The 23107-nt window shown below is 33.2% G+C and overlaps 2 protein-coding genes and 1 pseudogene across 3 annotated transcripts; all 3 read right to left on the bottom strand.

The window, feature by feature from the left end:
• Window positions 1-1770: 1770 nt before the first annotated feature.
• LOC111282348 (putative metal-nicotianamine transporter YSL7) lies at window positions 1771-5582 on the bottom strand. Its single transcript, XM_022870390.2, has 6 exons — window positions 4793-5582; window positions 4463-4626; window positions 4222-4319; window positions 3764-3898; window positions 3372-3561; window positions 1771-3214 (listed from the first exon to the last, which is right to left on the bottom strand). The coding sequence occupies exons 1-6, from the start codon at window positions 5187-5189 to the stop codon at window positions 2096-2098; spliced, it is 2103 nt and encodes a 700-aa protein (XP_022726125.1). The 5' UTR covers window positions 5190-5582; the 3' UTR covers window positions 1771-2095.
• Window positions 5583-8453: 2871 nt separating this feature from the next.
• Window positions 8454-10898, bottom strand: LOC111281615 (4-hydroxybenzoate polyprenyltransferase, mitochondrial-like; annotated as a pseudogene). Its single transcript, XR_016342237.1, has 8 exons — window positions 10463-10898; window positions 10254-10378; window positions 9926-10053; window positions 9623-9692; window positions 9388-9534; window positions 8956-9272; window positions 8670-8800; window positions 8454-8589 (listed from the first exon to the last, which is right to left on the bottom strand). The product of XR_016342237.1 is annotated as a 4-hydroxybenzoate polyprenyltransferase, mitochondrial-like (transcript).
• A 130-nt stretch (window positions 10899-11028) lies between these two features.
• On the bottom strand, window positions 11029-22398 carry LOC111283064 (alanine--tRNA ligase-like). The gene is made up of 23 exons (XM_022871453.2): window positions 22091-22398; window positions 21542-21780; window positions 21179-21319; window positions 20419-20565; window positions 19977-20129; window positions 19159-19288; window positions 18372-18468; window positions 18074-18194; window positions 17624-17683; window positions 17101-17151; window positions 16927-17022; window positions 16564-16665; window positions 15594-15716; window positions 14650-14793; window positions 14469-14540; window positions 14288-14363; window positions 13508-13662; window positions 13309-13417; window positions 13040-13227; window positions 12294-12383; window positions 11766-11948; window positions 11484-11663; window positions 11029-11318 (listed from the first exon to the last, which is right to left on the bottom strand). The coding sequence occupies exons 1-23, from the start codon at window positions 22239-22241 to the stop codon at window positions 11247-11249; spliced, it is 2880 nt and encodes a 959-aa protein (XP_022727188.2). The 5' UTR covers window positions 22242-22398; the 3' UTR covers window positions 11029-11246.
• Window positions 22399-23107: the final 709 nt, after the last annotated feature.

Below are 23107 nucleotides of genomic sequence, written 5' to 3'. Positions count from 1 at the left end.
AACTACTCCAAGAGTTTCACAAATTTCATTACATGCTTACAAGCATTTCTAGTCTTACCATTGAATTGCTTAAACTTAAGACTAGTACTAATCTTTAGGATATGGCTTAGCTACCACTCTAGCAAGATAAGATAGCTTAAAATCAAATTCAAAAAAGTTCAAACTCTTGTTTTTCCCTTTAAGCAACTTCTAAAGTTCTTTTTTTGTGACAAAGTCTTGAGTTGTAGTCAGAGGAAAAGTTACAGTAGAAGTACTAGTAGCTAAGGTGTTGTTCATCCCAAGATTTTCATTAACACCAAGATTAGGCACATTTGAAATATTTTTCCCATTACCATTCACAAGAAAAATAACTCTATTAGAAGTGTTTTCATTCCTATTTGTAGCAATTTAAGCTTAAGAGTTTGTGGCATTGAAAGATGTAAGTTGGGAGATAGTCTCTTCCAATTTTTGCATTCTCTTTTGGGAAGTTTGAATTATCTTCATCAGTTCTTCGATGTAAGTAGGGTCTGCGCATTTTGGCTTCCAATTGAATCTTTTATTTTTTTTAAAAAAGCAAGATCAAAAGTTGTTTTGCTTAATACAATCACTCTTCCCTAGTAAAGTTGTCAAAATGTAAAGAAGTTTTTCATTAAGGTAAGAAAGCGTTGTAAACAAGTAGAACATAATGAGCTAGGAGATGATAAAAAGGAAGATTTAAGTAGACTCTAAAATATTGAGTGCAATGGCAAGTGGTGGTAAGTGTTTGAAGCTAGTTGACTAGGAAAAAAAATAAGACTGAAAAAATAATTTAGGAAGAGAGAATTGCAAAGAGAATTCAATAAATTTGCCAAAGTCTCCAAAAGTACTCAATAAATTGTGGAAACTCCTATTTTATAGGTTTTAAGAATAAGAATTACATATATTGACTATTGAATATAAATAATGGTGAATAATGAAAAAATTAACCGTTACGAAAGGTATTAATGTATTGTTTAATAAAAGTTTAATTAGCTCTTTGGTAATAGACATAGTGAATATAGAAGTTCATCATTTGTTTTAAAGGAAAATGAAAAATAATTATATTTAAGAAAAATTTTAAAAGAAAACCTCTTAATTATCTTAATATCCGATCCATCAAATCAAGCTTTCTGGAACATCCAATAATAGAGTTAACCTAAAAACCTTGTCATATTCTAAGGTTATTTTCATTTTTTCTTTCGGTGAAGTAACATTAGGTGAAGCATCTTTTGTGTAATAACTCTTAGTGAAGCAACTTTTAATGAAAGAGTTTTCGATAAAGGTGTTGGTGTTGTTTCTTGAGGAAATTGTTCCAAAAATAGATGTTCCATGAAGATGTTATTCTATGAATCAGTTGTTCCTTGAATAGGTGTTCCGTAAACAATTTTTCTATAAAAAAAATTGTTTTGTAAAATAATCTTCACTAAAATAATCTTATTACCTATTCTGATTTATTCTGAACATTAATAACTTAAAAAAAATTTTAAAAAATAAAATATTAATAACCAAAATGAAGTTTCTACATTAATAAATCTTATTCTTCCAATTATTTTCTCAATTATTTTAGTTTTCTCCCCTAATATCTGTTAGTTCATCATTTTGATTTATGCATAAATGTAAATCAAAATTGTGCTGAGGCATGATACTCGAATATATTAACTGTTTTCGTTTATGTGGAAGTTTCAAATAAAGATTGGGATGTACCAACTATTATTTTTTTTACTTTTAATTGTAATATACCATGAGATCTTTAACTTCAGAAAAATTAGAAATTACCCAAATGGATTATCACATTGATATTTAAGCTTTCGCAATAAAAAGTTAACTAAGTGACAGACCACGCTGTGTAAAACAATGAAAGAGTGGTAGACAAGGACCTATGCAAACTGAGAAATAACAGCAAACTGTCAAACTCCAACAAGACACAGAAATAACATGCTCACAACCCGCAAACAGCAAATTTCTAAGACATCAGTTTAATTCTTCTGCGAACCTTATAAATCCTAGAAAATCCTGATGGAATAGCTGCCTTCTGCTGCTGCAGCTTATGTACGTAACACTTTTTAATGTGGATCCAATACAATAGAAACAGGGGGGCTTAGCTTCCTTCCAAGAAGTTGTCGACCTTGGTATTGACACTAGCAGAGAGAAACTTCATGCAAATAGGAGGGCTGACATTAAACAGAGCTAGAATAGCAGCTGGGACACTCCACAAAGATTCGCCACAGATGAGGCCGGATGCCACAGCAGGTGCAAAGTCAGTGGCCCTCTGCTTGTTCCTCCTCTCCCACATGAAGAGAATCAAACTCCCGACGCACATGTCTATTGCAAAGTATCCACCGAGGTAGAATGGGATGGCCATGCACATTGGACTAGGAATAAACCTATGAATATGAAACCTGGTCTCTTTACGCTTCAACAACTCTTGAACCAAGTTTATGACAAATCCAGCAAAGAAGAATCCTATAACAAGATTCAGACAATTCTTGGGAAGGGAAGAGATGCCCTCAACTCCAAGAAGTGCAATTCCACGATATAAGAGACCATAGGGTGCTGGATAGGTGCCAGTGGGGTCACCAATTGGGTAAGCCTTGTAGAAAAACCAAAAGACCAATGGTGTCAAGAAACAACCCATTGCTGTTCCAATTACTTGGCTGAAAAACATAGAGCGAGGAGATGAAAGGGTAAGGTATCCTGTTTTGAAGTCTTGCATGAGATCAGATGCTGTGGAAACAATACTCATCATCACACCACAAGATGCAAGACCAGCAATGACACCACCATGTTCAAGGCCAACCCATGAACTGAAAATGATGATGGCCAATTTCCCATAGTTGGAGGCTAGAGACCAATCCGTGAGACCACAACCATAGGCATTACAAAAGGCCAATACTGGGGCAATGGCGTAAGTAACAAGAATGTGATACCATTTTAGTTGATGGAAGATGAAGGGAACTGCAATGATGGATATGATCGCCAGGATAATGTAGCCAGAAATTGCTACCTTATTTGGAATCTGATCTTTTAAGAAGAATTCGGTCCGTCTGTGCTCATCATAATTTGCAATCTGAGCATCCTGATCAGTAACACCAGGGGTAACAATAGACGAGTCCTTCTTGCTAGAGTTGTTGGCTATGAGGCTGACTATGGTTTTGACTAGCATGAAGAGCACATGGTAAAGCCCATCTCCGAGCATCATAGCAATAGCAATAAAAACCTGTCAAGACCAACCAAATTTTGAAAAATTATTAGTGATTAATAGCCTAGTAGAATAAATCAGATTCAGATTCAGATCAGGCAAAGTATACATAAATAAGAAGTGTGAGGAGGATTGGGGATGTGTTGATTGAAAAATGCATAACAGAAGCAAATACCCTGTATCCTTGGATGCCATGGAGACTGCTTGGACTAAGATCAGCACTATACCAGATGCCTCTCTTGCTTTCAATCATGGGCCACATGATTCCCCACGAGATGATGGCTCCAATAAGCAAAGACACATTCACCATATAAGGGCAAATCATCCCGACACCAACATATGTTGATGAGAAATCAAAGTAGAACCTATGTGACGACGAAAATGATCATTTAATCAATATTTTTAGTCGATAAATTGTCATCAAATTCAAGAACAAAAACAAATTTCATGTTTACTGAAATTTATTTTTAGTCTCGTTTTGCAAATCGGACACTATCATGTGTTGTCTTTGTTTAAGTCATACCACCTACTAGCATCACATAGAAGTTGAATCAGAAAGACCTATACCTTTTGTCGAATGCTTGAAGACCAAAAGTGGGGAAGTTAGAAAATCCGCAGCCATCAACAGCAGTGTAAAACCATTGAAAACAGGAGAATGCAAAGCTAAAGATAAAGCTTTTGAAGAGAACCGCAACTTGTTTCCTACAAACGTCATTAATAATCAAAGAAACAATTAGCTAGGAAGAAAATTTTAGACAAATTACAAACATGAAAATAAGTACAAAGTATAAGAATCACACAATAGAGCCAGAAACAATGTCTGTAATGTTGAAACTAGGCATCCTAAATCCGGAGCTTAACTCACTTAATTCATATAATTATTTTAAGAGGTGATATTGATATTCAAATCTCAACACCTACAACTCTTCTACTAAAAAAAAAAAAAAAAAGACTAGGCATCCCCAGCCTAAATTAAAAGGATGGTAAAATAAAGGGTTTAGAATGGTGTGACCAAATATACTCACTTTGCTAACTTGGCACCTTTGGGAGTGTGGAAACTGTTGATTAGGTATGCAGTTGCCGTCCCACTAGGGTATGTTAACTTGTATTTCAGGATCATTATCTGGAAAGAACAGTTTGGTTGAAAGTTTTAATAAAAATTTTTGTGTCTTTAATCTTCTTGAATTAGAATGTGAAAGAATATGTATTTTATAATAGAAGAAAATATTTTAAGAATTGAATAAATTAAGAAAGTAGAGAAATAACCTTTCTGAGGGGCACAATAGAGAACAAGCCAACAAAGCTGACGACAAAGAGAAATCCCATCATCCAACCAATGGATAGTTTCTTGACATTCGCTGGCGTATTTCCACTCTCTCCTTGACCAGCTATGAGCGGGCTCATTCCCAACAAGTAGCTTGCAGTGCCACCTGATATTAAAAAGAAAAAAGACCAAATTGATTTCCAGATTTTCTTCAAGTTTTAACACATGATTTGTAGATTATAGCATAAAATATTACGAGAAATAGATATAAAGAAAACTGAATAAAGAAGAACAGAAAAACAATGACAAAAGTGGAGCCTTTAAACACGTACTGCTGAAGGCAATTCCGGAGGAGGCGACCACACATGTTTGGATGACAGTATTCTCTTGCCTGGTGAAGGGCTGCTTTAGGAATCCAACCTTTGCAAGAATGGTGGTCCATGCTTTGACGAGGGCGAAACCCAACAAACCAGCAGCAACGTTGAGAGACGGAATCACACCAGTGGTGAGATTAAGCTTGCAAACAATGAAGTTAAAGACCAGACTCAGAATAAGGCTAGTCACCATAGCCCTCAACGTTATTTGCTTGGTCCATGAAGGCACTTCCGAAGTCTTGAAAGCATCCTCCACTAAGATTTTGTCAGAGATTTTGTCAGTTGTTTCATGACGGACTGCGGCTGTTGATCTCTCCCACTCTTCTTCTTCATCATGCTCTCTTGATCTCTCCATGGTAAAACAAACACACTCCCTCTCCTTTGGAATAATCCCAAGAGATCCCAAGTCTTTAAATGTCCTGCCAAAGAACCGAATTAGTTCGAAAATCCCGAGAGATCCCAAGCCTGCCTTTAAATGTCCTGCCAAAGAAATGAATTAGTTCGAAAATCCCAAGAGATCCCAAGTCTTTAAATGTCCTGCCAAGGAACCGAGATTTCCCAAGTTTAAATGTCTTGCCAAGGAACCGAATTAGTAAAATCCAGCTATGTGTGACTACATACAGTGATCCAAAGGCTAAGAGAGTCCATAGTGCAACAGTTACAGGATGGCGCTACCAATTTGGAAAAGAATCTGAATTCAATGTGGACTTTATTTCCTACCTACGTCCATTGTATTCCGAGGTAGTCCAACTAGTAGACGAAATTCTTCTCCTCAAAATAACTTCTTATTAGTTGTCCTCTTTACGTCGGAGATTTCAACTCAAACTAAACTTTTTTTTAAACAAAAAGGGGATGCATTTGACTTTAATTTTCATCAGAGTAGTTGTAAAAAATTTATTTATTATTATTTGATAAATTGAACAAATTAAATATTAAAAAATTAATTATTAAAATTTTAGTTTTGAATATTTTAAATATTAATATAAAAATTGTTTAATATGCTATTGAAACTTAAATGTTTAGTATATGTTTTATTCATATTTTATAAAAAGCGATATTGCAATTATTTTCAATTGACAAGTTAGAAAAAAAAAAGTTGAAAGGAAAAAATATAATATTAATGGCATTTTTTCTTAAATATAACACTGATTTAATACATTAAATAACTAAAAGCTATTTTTACTTTATAATATTATTAGTTTGGTTTATTAATGGTTATTTTAGAATATTGGATATACTCACTTTAGGATCTATTTCAACCTTTTTTTTATTTTTAAGAAATTCAGACAATAATTAAATTTATATGTCAATATTAAAATTAGAAGTTTCTATCCCACAGGTTTAATACTACTTAACTTTATTAATATACAACAAATTATTATTTCATAAAATATATATACAACAAATTATTATGTTAGGCTAATCAACTTTTGTAATTAGCTTCACATTTCTATTTTTTATTTTTTTTATATTAATTATTTTAGCTTTTTATTATTTTATGGTGAAATTGAGGCTAGATATATGAATTTATATATTTTTTATTATTAAATAAAATAATAATTAACCCTATATATCAATATTAAATTTAAAAATTTCAATCCAACAAGTTTTATACTATTTACCTACATCATTATCTAAATAATATATAATATTTATTATTCTTAAAAGTTTGAGTCCAACAATTATACTACTTAATATCGTGACTAGTATAAATTAATCTTCACTTGAAATTACGATACATTATATCTATTAGAACTTTTTATGGTATGAATTTTCCTGTTGAAAATTATTTTTTTATTTTAATAACCTCGTTTTGTTTTATTTATATATATATTTATTTATTTATTTAAAAGATTTGAACTCTAACATTGAAACTATGTTTTATTTATTGTTTCAATGCTTCTGATCTTTTAACCAATTTTATATGAGACAAACTTAAATGAAATTTCTTAAGTAAAGTTCATCAAATTAAAACTAAAATTAAAAATCAAAATCGATATATTGAAAAATCTTGTTATATATATTAAGTGTGTAAAATTTGAAAAAATTTTAATAAATTTTGAAAAATATTTTTAGGTAGATATTTTTAATAAAAATGCTAATAAAATTTTTATCATTAAATAAATATTGATCAAATTTGAATTATTAATAATATTTTTATTATTTTTTTATATATTATTGATTTTCACATTAAATTCTATCAATATGTAAGTTTAGATTTTTTTATTAAAATTTTTTTTAAATCATTTTTTTTAAAAAATTTTACAAATTTCATCTAAAAAACTTAAGGTAAGTTTTGTCTATTTTGTATTGGATTAAGGATTTGGTTTGCTTTGTATCTTTTTTGGTTGGTTGATAATTAATATCATTGTAAAACAATTTTGAAAGCAATTTAGCCGTAACATATTAGTAGTACTATTTATTAATGGGAATTATAGTATTAAAATGAATATATGAATCTGAATATGTATTAAGCCATATGAGGATGAAATTAGAATCTAATAAATTCAGGAAAAATATCATCTTGATTAATTAATTATCTTCTTTTCATGATTTTTTTGACAGAGTTGGTAAACTAAATTCCACTGATTGGAATGTTCTATACAGTTGTCGGTGAAAATTGGTGCCTAATTGAATTATAAAATAAGTTTTAGCAAGTTGATGCAATAAGTATGTTAAAATATAATCTTAATTTTAATAAAAAAAAATTATATTAATTTAAACTGCACAAAATAAGACTTTGACAAGAAAATGAATTTCTTAAAACAAAGTTTAGGATATGATAGAAAACTAAATTCTTGAAACAAAGTTTAAGATATAATAATAAATCATGGGGTCTTTCAATATTAATGATAGAATAGATTATCTAGACCCTTGTTTAGTGTTTATGGTAATATTAATATTTGGTTTACTAATGTGTATTTCCTTGTATATACAAATTTACTCATTTTGCTAATATTCATGCTTTAATTTCTCTTTATTCATAATTGCCTTCGTTCTCCTTATCGTCAACAAAACGTGCGTTTTATGTGCTTCTTCTATACCATTTGATATGCTCAAAAGAGAAAATTATGATCCAAATTCCCTAAATAATTTAATCTTTGATTTTTCTTCCTTCAACAATTTTATAATAATAATAATAATTATTATTATTGTTTTATGAGAAGGGATCCATTAATGTAAATCTTACACTTAAATTTTGTTTTTATGTCAAAATGACCAAGATTAAAAATATTATTTTAGTTACAATTAATCATAAATTTGATTTTGAGCTAATAATAAAAATATATATAATTTATACCAATGTAATTAGACCCCTACTCTTATTTTTATCGATATATAAGTGCGACCAAGATGGAGGGACTTGTCTGTACCGCAATTGCTCCCCCTTAGGTAAAATCCAAATTGCCCTTCAGTTTTCAATTTTTTTTTTTTTTAAGTTATTTCCTTTTTCAGTAATTAGTGCTGGTAATAGTCACAAAGAACAGAAAAATGTTTGCTACAAGGTATCATGTATGTTACCACAATGTCTCTATCTCTCTTTCCTTTAAAATACCAAATGTAAATAAAAGGAAAAAGTAGAGATGATGATGAAGAAGATCAAAGTAAATTGAACTTTGACAAGTGACTTTCAACAAATTTCCTTATTCCTAATTTTCTTTCCTTTTCCCATTGAAAATAGCACAACTTATTTCCCAATTCTGAATCCCTCCAAAATTGTCTGTGGTTTCAAAGTTTGGGGAGACAATTTTTACCTGGTTCGGAAAAAGTTGAGATTCAACAAATATATTTGAAACCGTTAATAATACCAGCTTCAAGGCAACAAGGTCTTTACCAACTAGTATTAACCTGGTCATCAAAAAACCACAGCGGTCAAGCACTTCTTTAACTCTTAAGAAAAGGGAAGACTCTTCCAAATAAAATCCCACTGAAAATAAGGGCACCAATCCACTTGTCGGACACAACCTGTAAACGAGAGACAAAAAGAAATAAGACAATAAGCTGAACATTTGGGCAAAACCAAATCTCCAGATTCTCCACAGCAGGCGTAAAAACAAGTTTAAGATCCAAAACTGCAGGCAACTTAGATTAAATTTGACAAGCACAGCAACCAAACTAACTTCTTAAACTTGTTACACACTTTCTATTGCAATCAGCACGGCAAGTGAGATTTACAGTCCATATCTGCCAACCCAATTGTCCAGATGCGGCTGCCAGAAATGCATAATATGGCCACCCTGCTCAAACGTAATTTAGAAAACTTGGCAAAAGAATAGGTTATCATTAGCAAATTTAAATATCTATATCAACATTGAATCCACTGAGAGCAAGACTACTTGTGCATCCGGATTCCAAACCCAGCAGTCCACTACTTATTTGAATCCCCAAACCTCAAGGCTGTAGATTTAATACCAACTTTAATATCATCCTCTTTATCCTGAATGAATGGCTATCAACGTCAAAGAAAGCAGCTATCATATATCCGACTGTTTCATGCTCCTAAAATATCTTGGAAAACAAAGTCTTTAACCCATATATAGATGAAGTTATACCTGATGTGCATATATTGTATCACACACAACAGTCCATAATACTCCAGAAAATTACAGCGGGAACACAATGGATGGATTTAGACTTCCTTTAATGGCTGACCAACCTAATCCTTCCCAGTTGAAGGTCGAACCTCGATAGGCTTGGGCTGAATGGACCAGATGAATCAAAAGTAAACAAATAAACAAATAGTGAACATATGAAAGAAAAAAAATAAAATTATACAAACATGATTACCCAAAATGTAAATCTCTTCATAAGAGGATAGGAAAAGACTCGCAACAAGGATGAAGCCCCCAAGACACGGCTGTAAGAAATAGTTAAGCAATATCAATTATATGAATCAAAAGTCTTGTACCAACCAGCTAGAATGATTTTACCAAATTTTCAGAGATTGAGAAAAAAACAAAAGTATAACTCGGATAATATAAAACAGAATTCCTATGGTTAAGCATAATAGTCATGTAAGGTTCTTTGGCAAAGTTGCAGATGTCCAAATTGTTTAAAAGATTTACGCAAAGCAATGGCAAAGGAAAGAACTTTATCCTATAACAATTAAGTTGAAGGAGAATTCCAGGACCCAAAAGCAGTTGAAACCCAAGAAAACAAATCCCTTGAAATGGTGTCAAAAGACCACTTGCAACCGGTCTTAGCTTTGTGCGCTCTACCTGCGTGCAAAATGCTCTAGATAATCACACCTCAGGAATAATGAGCTGGCACATGTCAAGAATGTGTATAAGCAGAAAATTAAGTGCATTTTGCCTAATATTAGATCCTTCAAATTCCCACTTTTCTTAATTATACAACTTTGACATATTAAGATTATAAACCAGAAAAATACAAGTGACGAAGAAACAATTAAAGTTACCATAGTATCAATATCTCGATTAAGGAGATCATTGATGGTCAACCAGCAGATATCAAAAGCCAAAGCTCGGCAACCAAATAAAACCATCATATTTAAAATCACGAAGATCCCTACGTGTAATTGACCTACAAAAAAACATAAGAGTTTCATGCCAAAGCAACTAACTTTCAAACAAATTCTAAAACAAGAAAAAGAAGAGGAAGTCTTACCACATACAAGGCCAAGCGAGCAGCCATGTTAAATTGGCTTATCAAGGCGAGCAAGCTTAGCATAAGGCTGAATTCCCCTCGGCAAATATACATCAATCCGCTAACGAACCTCCGCAACTTCTTGTTATTGTTACTACTCCGCTGTTGGTCACCTTCGTTCTAGCTGTCCGCGACTCCTGAAGAGGTCGATATCCAAGCAATTCCAGGTCTGAAGTGTGAGAGGAAAGAAAGATTTCCTTGGAGACTTTGAAATGATTACGAGAATTTTCATAATCGAGAAACAAATGCAAAACCGGAGCGAATGATTTTCTAAAATCAGAATTCGTAATGGTGGTTGAGGATGATTGCAATGAAGAGAAAGATAAAAGAGTGAAGAAGAGCGAGAGGGTCTGAGGAGGATGCGAGAGGCGGGGCGAGTTAGCCAAAATGACGCCATTTTTTCAGTTTTTCATTCACCTATTAATAATATTTTATATTTTTCACTTATTAATAGCATTTCTTTCACGTTAGAGAAAAAAAAAAAAAAAAAACCCTCATCAACGTTTAAATTACAGTGACTGGAGAAATGAGTATCAACTGCAAATTTTGCTTCTATATATTAGAAAACGTCCGTATGGTAACGAAACAATATACCGCAGAAACAGTTCTTGAATGATCAGAGTAGCTCACTGTGGCTATTGCAGTGGCACAACCTATATTTTTCTGTTCACTTTCATGACTGGATAAAAATTAACAGCATCAATGTATCTTCCATGACAGAGATAAAAGTTAAGAAAATTGGTTATCATCTCAACTTCATTGAAGCAAATGAAGTTGCCAAATCCATGGCTTCATTAACGTGTGATGCATCCGTTCCCTGATATGAAAATATATTCCATAAATTACTACAGATATGGCATTTGTGCAAACTCAAATGTGAGAAAATTTGCAATCAACTTGAGTAGAAGGAACAGCAAGCAAATGGATTCAAGATTTAAGTGATAAAAATCCAAACATTTCTCATGTCAACTGAATCACCAACCTGTCCTGTAGCCAGACCACCCTTGCCTCTACCACACCTCCCCTTCAGAGGCCCTAGTGCATTTGTCAGCCACTCTGACACTTCCAATAGCTTGCTCTGTCCAGATTTCTCCGGAACACCAGCATAAACAACAGCCTTGTTTGTGGTTTCATCAATACTGAAAATCATAACTGGCATTCCCTGTTTATTCATTGGCAACATTTAGCATAAATGTGTGAAACAAACTCTGATAAAAGACTCGATTAATTGAAAAAATAGAAAAGGTCATAATTAGCTAGAAACCTTCTGCAGAATAACTTTTGAAACTGCTTCACGCAGAGCAGCTGCATCTAAACCAACATCAATACGGGAGACACAGAAAGTCTTTCCCTCTGAGGCAGCAACTTCAGCCAATTCGGTTGCTATTGTGACAGCTTTCTGCATATTCTGTTCAGCAATCTTCTTTTGTGCCTTTTTCAGTTGATTCTGACAAAACAAACCAATTTAAAAGGATCTATGACCATCATAACGAACACCAAAAAAAAAGCTTACTGTTACAAACTAAACAAGCAGATTAAATCTGGAATGTTGTTGCTCAAACTCAGGTTCTAGCATCAAACATGAATGTTTGTTTGATGCAGGCACAGTAATTTTTTCCAGGATTTTTTCCTCGCATTTACAAGGTGATGTCCTTATATTCACATCCTTACTTTGAAGCATCTAATACAGGTCTAATACGCACATATTAGGGAAAATGACAAGTCAGAGCAACAGGTGATGATAACTAAATTTGATGGAGTTGCAAAGTCTTATATAGATCAGCAGTGATACCTGAAGTTGGGCGATCTTGCCCCTAATATCAGCTTTCTTGGCTGCAGGAATTGATGCAGAATCCACACTAGTTTTTAAAGAAGCCACTTTCTGTAAAGATGCAAAATAAAATTTTAAAATGGAAGGAAAATATGGTATATAACAGTTATTGTAGAAAGATGCTTCCGTTTAACAAAAAAATGTCCTCTTAAATGGAATGAAATCACCCTCTACATGAGACAAAAAGATGAGATAAAGCATTTTACCCTCTATCACAGTTTAGCTAGTTTTGTATAATAGATGAACGTATCAATCGCACATTATGTATGACAATGCACAAGCAAGCAGGAGATGTATATCCACTTAGCTGTTACATGAACAACCTATTTAAGTAATTACTAGGTGACATGGGAGTTTTAGAATCTGAAAATACCCATGATCCAACCATGACAAACTAGTGGGACACATTTCAGTGGTTTTTTCCTGTTTGGGGGGGGGGGGGGGGAGCAAGAGAGTGCAGAGAGAATCTTATTACAACAAAATTGAAAACTAAATACCCAAAAAACATGTCCTAAAACAAAAGTTGAGGAAAAATGGCATAAGTTGAACCGTACACTCATCATTTACATACAGAGAGACAAAAACCATAGGTGTCACGCTAAAGCAGAACAATAAGAGCAATATAGCAGCCTAAAACAAAAATAAAGGCATCGATAATAAGAACATCCAAGCATTAACGTCTTAGAGACCAAGGTAGAGAAACAAACCTTCTCCAGCAAGCTTACTTCCAACTTGGATGCATCATCTACTTCCCGCAAAAGCAGGTCACCCAATTCCATTGCCTTCAAAGCACTCTCAGTGGTGACAGCAGTTATCCTTCGAACTCCTTTAGCAATTCCCTCCTCAGATAAAAGAGCAAACGCTATTGCTTCCCTTGTATTTGTTATATGTGTACCTATAAACATACTTGAAGTCAGCTTCAACTCAAAATTCACAGTAAGGCTTCTAGTGAAGTCATTCAAGTAAAGAAATTAACCTCCACATAGTTCTGCCGAAATTGATGACCATTCTTTATTTTCTGGATCAGCAAGGAGGCCCTCCACTTTTTGACCAATTGCCACTACTCTAACCGGATCAGGATAAACCTGCATTGAAAACATAACACTACATGATTTCTAGATGGAACATGCAAAGCCAAATTAGAAGGCCATAATGAAGAAAATGCTTAAGCTTACTTCTCCAAAGACAGCTCGCAAACCATTGATACGCTTGGCCTCAGCAAGTGTTGCCTCCTTTGAATATACATCTAACTCAGCTTTTATTTGCTCGTTTACAATAGACTCAATTTTTCTCAAATGGTCAGCATTGATAGCACCATCTCTGTTTGGATCTGATAAACATTGGATCAAATTTTAGCAATAACTTAAACCATATTGCAAACTAAATAGGCATAAATTTTTCTCAAATGGTCAGCATTGATAGCCCCTTCTCTGTTTGGATTCAACAGCATTGGATCAAATTTTAGCAATAGCTTAAATCATATTACAAACTAAATAGGCATAACAACTGAGGTGCTATTTGATAAACTGAAAAAATTCCACAATGAAAAATTAAGTATTGAATTTTTAGCTCTGAAAATTTTAAGTTTTGAAATTATGACATAGAAATTGGTTGGCATGCTACTGAAAATTAAATGTCCAGCAGATTTCTTATTGATACTTTTGTAAAAGAGATATGTTAAGCATTTTGTATTGATAAAATTTGAAAAGGAAAAGATATGAGATTAACATAATTAAAATACATTTTTTGTCCTTAAGTTGAATTGACAGACTACAATAAGTAGCTAAAAGCTACTTAAGCTTTTCAACACTTTTTCCTTGAAAATCTTTCGTTAAGTGGTTTCTAAATATGAACTATCAAAGGCATTGATAAAATTAATTCATTGAAAATTTTAATATTCAATGGTTCAAAAAATTTCAACCATTTATCAAATACACACCCTGAGGTAAACTTACCATGGGAAAAATCAAATCTTAATTTTTCAGGAAGAACAATGGACCCCTTCTGGTCAACATGATTGCCAAGCACTTCCTGCATTCAAATTATGGGGACACAAAATATGGAAAGTAATAAGAAACATAACAACAGGGACAAAAAGGAGTAAAGGGTTATGAACATCTGCATATTAAGTTGTACCCTGAGAGCGAAGTTCAACATATGCGTGCAAGTATGGTTAGGAGCAATCAACCTACGCCTATCATAGTCAACCTGCAAAAATGATTGGAATACGGAATGAAAAGAAGCAACACATTTTATAGATTTTAAAAAAAATTAATGCTTGAAATATAAGGAGCTAATTTAAAAATTATGGTTTTACCTTACAAGTAACTTTATCACCAACAAAGAATTTGCCAGTAACTCCAGAAAGAGAACCAATATGAAGTACAAAACCTCCAAAAATTTGAACATTACATACTTGGAATGAACCAAAGGAACCATCTAGAGATCCAGTATCAAAAATCTGTATCCAGAACCAAATATGTCAGGTGAATAAAGGAAAGCAGTCATTTGACTCACATCCTATCAATTGTTTCATTGCTTTCTTAGACATGGATGGAACATATACATCAATTCCAAAGAACATATGCACATTGCTAAGGATAGAATCATATAAAATAGATATACATGAATTATATGTACGTATTACCTAAGCAAATCTAGATGTGATACCCACATCATAATTGCCTTTCTTCTTTATTATTTTCTAGCAACTTTTCAAACTTAAACAGTTACAACCAGCATGAAGTTAGTTCCCTGTAAACCCTAATATAGTCATCTATAAAACCTTGCCCAATCCCTCGTCAAAGCAACCACCAAATTTCAATCCTAAGACCCCAGGCCAGTGAGCTGGTTTTTTCCTTTTTATTTTGCTTTAACCCACAAGATTCAATCTTTCCCACCCTAAATCAATCATAAAACTTTATTTGTCCTTTTTCCAACCGATAAAACCCCCAAATCACAAATTTCTTGCTCATGGTATAACTAAAACAATAACAACAACAAACTAAGCCTATAACTCTAGGGTCAGCTATATGAAAGACCAAAAAAAGGAATCATGTTAGGTCGTAGTTTTAAATCTTCTTGCACCACTTATTTCTATAAGAAACAACCCTTTCATCTACTTCCTTAATGCTCATGGTATAACTATTCTTTTTAAATTTGAGGCAACCCACCTACTGTGCTACACTGGTTAATACAAACCTGAAAATGGAAAATGAAACCATTGTTAGGATAAAGATTCTCATGTCTGAAGTTAAATACCTGACCACCTTGCTCAGCATAGAAACTCGTAGATTCCAAAACTATACCAACATCATCGCCAGCACTGGCACTTTGCACAAACTCTGAACCAGTATAGATGGCCTTTATTACACTTTCATGGTCCTGAAACAGTAACAGGAAACATAGCGAACATCAAAACATGGAATAATCTGTTAACAAAAGGATAGGAATGAATAGCTGACTTCTAAGTTCGTATTAGAAATAAAAGAAAGTCATCTTGTAAACTTCAAGGATGTAACCAAGAATCAAACAGATAAAGAATTTGAGTAGCAAAGTCTTTAAGCCTCAAAGGCACATAGCACCATTAGATAACAATCACCTCCACCAGAGAACCTCAAATTCAGGTGATGGAAGCAAAAGATACATGACTCCTCCATAATAGAAAGAATGATGGCAATCTAACTACTTTAAAAGTGATATGTCACTACATGTCTATTGATATAGTGACACATAAAGAACTTTTACAAACTAAATGACAACAAAGAAAACTCTTAAGCATTCCACTGGCCCTTAAAAAAAGATAAAAAGGAGATGATCCACAGACTGAAGTCATTATTTTTCAATTCTAGAGGAAAAGAGTAAATTGAGGAACATAGTCTTTCTAATACCATAAGCAATAAATAATCATTTAGCTGCAATATTATCAGTCATCAAACAGGAGAATAAGGAATCCTTTTAACAACCAAAGAATGAAACCATTTGAAAATACCAAATATAAAATTGTCAAAACATAGTTTGCCATCATCACTAGAATTTTCACATCATCTTAGATGTTATCGGAGAGAAAAGAAGATCTTTTCCCTACACAGGCATAACGCAGTTGAAATACAGAATCTCTCAATAGCCAACACCTAATAACTTTGCAAAATTTTTTCACTAGCCAAAATGTAAACCAAACTAAATGACAATCTAACTAAAGCTCCATCTATGAATAAAGATGCATGCAGACCTGGAACCAAATGAATTTGAAGGAATCGTCTGTTGTAGAAACCTCCTTCCTGTGCAATGCAGACGTAGCATCAGCATCCATGACAATAGCACCACCAGCAAGCTGCAAAAAACTTCTATTAGCAAGACATATGGAGAAAACTCAATTATGTGAACATTTCTCCTCTACCTTAAGATATCTTCGTCTCTTGACTATATTCAGATTCTTGATGCATCAACTGTTTTCCTTTTAGATCATAAATATAGCATCTAAAAATGCCTACCATCTTTTACTTATTCACTATAAAGAGGTAAGAAAGAAAAAAAAAATCTAGTAAATTATTAACAAATGATTTATAGACTAAACAAATCAAACTCCTGTTACCTTATTTCTGGCACTCCTTGACTTTTCCCTTGCCTCATCCATGGCATTATTGAAACCCTCAACATCTACTATCAAGCCTCTTTCCTCTGCCATCAACTGTAACAATAATCCAATTAGGATGGAGAGGCAAATCGGTTAATACATAGAAAAGAGAACCAAGTCCATTCTGTCTACCTGAGTTAAATCTAAAGGAAACCCATATGTGTCCCACAAGATAAATGCATCCTGAAGAAAAAAAAAGACACAACAAAGCTGTAAGATTCACACTGGCATATAGAAAGGGAGGCCAAGACTCTTACTCAGATAACCAAATTCATTCCTTTCAGTTCACTAGGCTAGAATAAATACAAAAAATTAGTTCAGAATTCAAATGGATTATACACACATATACATATGTGTGTGTTTACATAGACATATTTATATATGATCTGCTTCTACAAGAACATAAAATTTCTTAAATTCTTAGGTCTGCTTTTCAAGATCAACACTTCAAATTACTCAAAGCATTCAGTATCATCAAAACATGCATAGAAATCTAAATAAGTTCAAAAACCAGCTTAGAAAGTTTTCTTATAAACCACTTTAAGTGCCAAAAATAAGTAAAAATGGCAAATTTCAGAAAAATAGAGACCACATAATGCATTGATAGTGAATGTTGTCCTCAATGACAGAAAAAGATAAATAGAAATGCACTTACCTGCCCACTTAATATCCTCCCCTTAACATCCTGGGCTGCCTTCTTAAATTTCTCGATTCCCTGAACATAAGTAGACAATTGTTAAGATTATCATTGAACATGCTGCCAATACACTAATCATTACAGGAAGATCATATCTAAAAACAATTAGGCAAAACAGCTAAAAGGAAGCAATGAAGAAGAGCACTTGATTGAACATCAAAATTTTGAAATATTAGTAGTGATGAAATGAAGGGATGAAGTAAACACTCAAATGCTAACTTATTATCAAAAGCAGCTTAACCCTAAACATGTTTTTCATAGTTGGAAGGGTATTTCCCATCATAAAAATTGGTCGAAAAAGACAAAAAGAAAGAGCTATTTGGCTGCATGAGAGTCATAACGTATGTTAGAGGTCACTGATTTCTAAGACACGTTAAGAGTAATGACCACAGAATGTCTCATGCTCACCTTCACCAAAGTCTTTCCAAAACTTGCTTCTTCTGCAGCAATTATGTCCCCAATGCGTGCCTCATGCTGCTTTAACTCTGGAAAAACATCACCCATGACTTCCACCACAATCCTTACAAGCCTGGATTCAAATTAATAATTACTAATAACTCATAAAGACCATGCACAAGTTAATGACATTGGTGTTAAGCCAATATCTGCAAAATTTGCTTTACTTGTTTAAAGAAGGATATAAATTGCATTATAGATTTCAATTGTTAAGAAAACTAAACAACAGAAACATATTGGTTGTTCCTACCCGCTGAAAAAACCCTCCGGAGCTTTTAAGACCTCACTTCCATAGCGAACAGCACGGCGAAGAATACGTCTTAAGACATATTCACGTCCCTCATTGCCTAATCATCAAACACAAACATCTTGAATCACATTTGGAATACTACACAGAGCCTCCAAAGGAAATTTCAGTTGGCTAAATATGTGACATAATAACAAACCCTTCCTTTGTGTACACAAAATCTACACTTCCCATCCCCAATTAAATTGAAAAGGCATCCACCAGATGTAAATGAAAAAAAGTGTTTACTAAAGGCACTCAGCATTTAAATATATTTTTAAATAAAACAACAATGAAGGGCTGAAATTCAACAAATTCTTGAGGAAAAATGTGCATCATGAAAATGAAGAAAGAAAAATAAAAACTCTATCATACAATATAAACTTGGAGAGAATATTTATCATTGTCAAATGACCCCAAGGATTCATATGTTCTATTATCACTAAACACCACAACACAGCCTGAAAAGGATAGCAAAGAACCCAGTCTTCTCCACAGTGTCATATATGCTAACAGCAGATGCAAAGTAAACAAAAACGAATCCAATTACTAGTCACTCTTCTTTACAGTGTAAAGAAAATAACATCAACAAACAGGCAAATCAAAGACAGTCAATCCAAAGGCCTCCCCAACAATCACAAAGGGCAAAAAGTTTACCTTTTTTAAAATGGACAATCAACCATAAGAAAGATGGCCATTGAATCTAACCAGAAAATTAAAACAGACATTCAACAAGCAATTTCATATCCACCTGGAGAAGCACCATCAGCAATGGCAAACGAAAGAGTTCTAATATGATCAGCAACAACCCTATATGCCATGTCAACTTTGTCAATATCATCTGGCCCAACTTTTCCAGAATATGGACGTGCCCTTGTGACCTGGAGAAAGAGAGAACAATGAAAGATTATGCATGCAATCCTCCTCATTCCAGCTTCAGTTATAAAAAATTTTAAAGAGACCAGTCAAGTTGAGCCAAGTCAGTTAAACTTGCAAAAAAGCATTCAGAATAGCTTCAGAATTTGAACATCCTTTATTCAACACAATAACCCAATAAAAAATTAAGAAACCATCAAATGTTATAATATATGATTGGACTCAGAATACATTCTCTAACATAAATGGAAAATAGAGGCACATAAGCAATTAAAGTGCTGGCAAAGATCAAGAAAAATATAACAACTATTCATGAGCATCAAGCTTGATTTCCATATATAAATCAGCATCATGTGTAAGCTTATGTCAGTGCTAACAAAGATGAGCATCATTCAATAGAGCAATTATACAGAGCCTTTTTCCTTTTTCTTCCCTATGGAACATTTACAAGAATTATGATTTCAAGAAAAAGATAGAACTTAGGGAAAGAAAACAAAAGTATTAAGGTCAGGCAATCTCTAACACGCAGTAGATGAATTAATATCAACCTTGAAATGGCACATTTGTGAATATACATTTAGAAACTTACAGATATGATGAACCATGATATCAATTAACAAAAGAAGCAGGGAATCAAGAAAAAAAAAAAAATATATATATATATATATATATCCATGAGCATCATCATCTAACCTGTTGGATTACATCAAAAATCGGCAAGAACACATCAGTATCATAATTGCTCATCTTGTTCTGAAGTACCGAAGTCAATCTCTCAAAGCCCATTCCAGTGTCAACATGCTTTGCAGGAAGAGGTTTTAGACAGCCATCACTTTCCCTATTAAACTGTATAAGAATAATGCGAGCATCAGCAAAAAAATCTTCAGGAATCCAACTGACACATTGGTATAAAAGACCGGCATGACATGCTAATGTGAAAGAAGATAGGGCAGATTTATTAATCTCCCCATTGTCCCATAAAAACACCACAGAGTCACACACAAGAGTCTGCAGGCTAAATTTTTTGATAAGTTTGAATTTTTAGGAGTGACAGGCTTAGGGCTAGACGCATATCAGATAGGTTAACTAACAAAAAGGTGAAAGGATAACCATAAGACAATACAACAAAGTGTACCTGTATAAAAACAAGGTTCCATATCTCAATACATGTTGGATCGTCATTATTCACCAATGAAGCAGCATCGCGATTGCCTACTCGATCATAATGAATTTCAGTGCAAGGCCCACAAGGACCTGTATCACCCATCTCCCAGAAATTGTCCTATAAAAAGGGTAAAACCAATTAAATAGACCATAGAATCCTAGTATTCAAATGTATCCCCAACTTCAGAAAATAATAGTAATATGTTAAAATGAGTGGATAGAATAAGGTGCAGATAAACCAAATTAATTCTCCAGTACATGGAGATACAGTTAACTATAAAGATTTTCATGCATAATTTATCTTATGCAATGCAGATATCAAAACCAAACCACATCCTTTACTTCTATCAAATAAATTATTTCCTTCTTCAAATAAGACATAAATAGATGACTCTAGATTTCAATCATAAGATTCAATGCAGCACAAATGCACTCATATGCATGTAGAAGGCTATATGACATTCAAATTAAAATTTCAAAAGTTTTAAAATATATGAGGTGCACCAAGAATAGTTAGTTTATCAACAAAAAGACTAAATAGAAATAATCTAAAGGAAATTCCCAATATACCCTCAAAGAGAGAAGATATTGTTAAGAGTTCTCATGGCCCAAAATATAGGAAGAAAAGAAACACATGAAGATGCACGTACACAAAGACAGAGATAAAAAAAGAACTCTAGATATTCCAAAATTTAACAGGGAAAAAGAAAAACACTCAAGGAAAAACATACTTTGCAACCAAATGGCAGTACACGTCCATGGGGTAGAAACTTGAGCCATATATCTCTGGCTTCACTATCAGGTGGAAGAGCAGCTTTTTCATCACCACCAAAGTAAGTGGCATAAATCCGATCTGTTGGCAGGCTGTAAACCTGTAGTTCAACAAACAAGTAGAAAAATGTGAAAACAAAATTCAAAAGTATATGAGCATTTGCAGAATACAACAATTCGCATCCAGCAATTCAAAACTGAACTGATAAAATTGCTATCAAATTAGCTATATGAAGAGAATAGTATCCAAGATATGCTAAACACGCACTTAGAAACTATGCAGTTTAGAAATGTCAATAACAAATAAATGCATAAGAATATACCTCAGTGAGGAGTTCCCAAGCCCACTCAATTGCATCCTTCTTGAAATAATCCCCAAAAGACCAATTTCCTAACATCTCAAAGAAGGTATGATGATAAGTGTCTTTTCCTACATCATCAAGATCGTTATGCTTCCCGCCTGCTCGAATACATTTTTGAGTGTTGCACGTCCTAGTGAGCTTGCTCATAGCAGTGTTGGGATCCACAGTCCCCAAAAAGATCGGCTTGAACTGGTTCATACCTGTCCAATCACAATTAAAAAAAAAAACAAACGAATCAAAATATTTTAAACCTAAATTTAGTGAATTTCTATAGAATAATGCTTATGCTGCTTCTTTGGATAATAAAACTTTTTACTAATCCCAAAAAACCCATATTATTTAAAAATAAAAGCTCTGCATCACCAGAGTTGGGAAAGGACACTTCGTTACGTACAAATTAACTAAACAAATATGTTACGATAACAAATATAACAGAAAAATGGAGAACGGCCGATTCGTCCGTTTAAAGTTAAAACGGCACTAATTTGAATATCGAAAAGTAAAGCATACCGGCATTAACGAACAAGAGAGTGGGATCATTGTGAGGAACGACGGGACTAGACTTCCAATTGACGTGATTCTTGTCTTCGAAGAACTTGATGAAGGTGTCCCTCACCTTCTTCGCAGGCCACTCCATTTGCGGCCGGTCAACGCCCGGCATCGTTGCGGATTTCGCGAGAGACGCAAAAGAACAAGACGGAGGATTACTGGTGATGGTTGAGAGATAACCAAGACAGAAAACCCTAGATGCCCTAATTCTAGGAGCCGCCACTACACAATGATAAGCAACAGAGGAGAGTCAAGAGTGGCCTTCATTCACAATCTAACGCTAACCAACCAGATTTTATTCATACGCGCCAGCGTGCGAAAATGAATATGGTTTCTTTTTTTAATTTAATTGGATTTGGAATATATATCAACATGGATATCTTTTTCAACAGTAAAGTTTTATTTATTCTAAATTTTTATTGTTTTAAGTATCTCGAAAATTTCTCTTCAAAAAAATGTATATCTCGAAATTTTTATTTATTGTTTTTTTTTTTCGGTAAAGCGAAATTTTTATTTTTTATTCCCTTGGACAAGTAGAATCTAGCAATAGCATCTGTTGTTTCCTATTTTCTTCTTTTTTTTTTACTTTATACCTGTAACACTATTGTTTTTCTTTATATTTTCAATAAAGGTTTTCATTGATAATCAGCTTTTACTTTTTAGGTCTAATCAAGTTGAATTTAGTTTAATTATATTTAAATTTTTTTATGAAATGTATACAGTTGATTGTTAATTTACGTTATTTATTGATTTATTTTTTAACATATTTATTTAATTTATTAGTGTACATGCAATTTCATTTACTGTAAACTTTTAATTCAAAAAATTTTATTTATTAAAAATATGTGTTTTTAATTTATTAAAAATTTTTAATTCAAAATTAAAAATTATGTAAAAATATGAGTTTCTTTGTATTTTGTTGGCCTTGAATTGATTAAAAATTTTTATTTGACAAAATAAAAATTTACCTAACTTAAA

The sequence above is a fragment of the Durio zibethinus genome, chromosome 5, assembly GCF_047325235.1.
Source record: "Durio zibethinus cultivar Kanyao isolate XHJ-2024 chromosome 5, ASM4732523v1, whole genome shotgun sequence".
Classification (NCBI taxonomy): domain Eukaryota; kingdom Viridiplantae; phylum Streptophyta; class Magnoliopsida; order Malvales; family Malvaceae; genus Durio; species Durio zibethinus.
Note: the sequence above shows the minus strand (reverse complement) of the source record. Positions and strands in the feature narration are given on the sequence as shown.

Bases quoted from the DNA above. Each gene is read 5' to 3' on its own strand.
- LOC111282348 (XM_022870390.2), bottom strand. From the start codon at position 5,189: ATGGAGAGATCAAGAGAGCATGATGAAGAAGAAGAGTGGGAGAGATCA. The intron at 4,627-4,792 runs GTACGTGTTTAA...TTTTAATATCAG, and splicing joins CTCCGGAATTGCCTTCAGCA to GTGGCACTGCAAGCTACTTG. The intron at 3,899-4,221 runs GTGAGTATATTT...TGACGTTTGTAG, and splicing joins AAAGGTGCCAAGTTAGCAAA to GAAACAAGTTGCGGTTCTCT.
- LOC111283064 (XM_022871453.2), bottom strand. From the start codon at position 22,241: ATGCCGGGCGTTGACCGGCCGCAAATGGAGTGGCCTGCGAAGAAGGTG. The intron at 17,152-17,623 runs GTAAGTGCATTT...TTTTTTCTTCAG, and splicing joins GGAGGATATTAAGTGGGCAG to GATGCATTTATCTTGTGGGA. The intron at 11,664-11,765 runs GTTTCTAGCTAA...ATGAATAAACAG, and splicing joins CAAAAGTTATTCTGCAGAAG to GGAATGCCAGTTATGATTTT.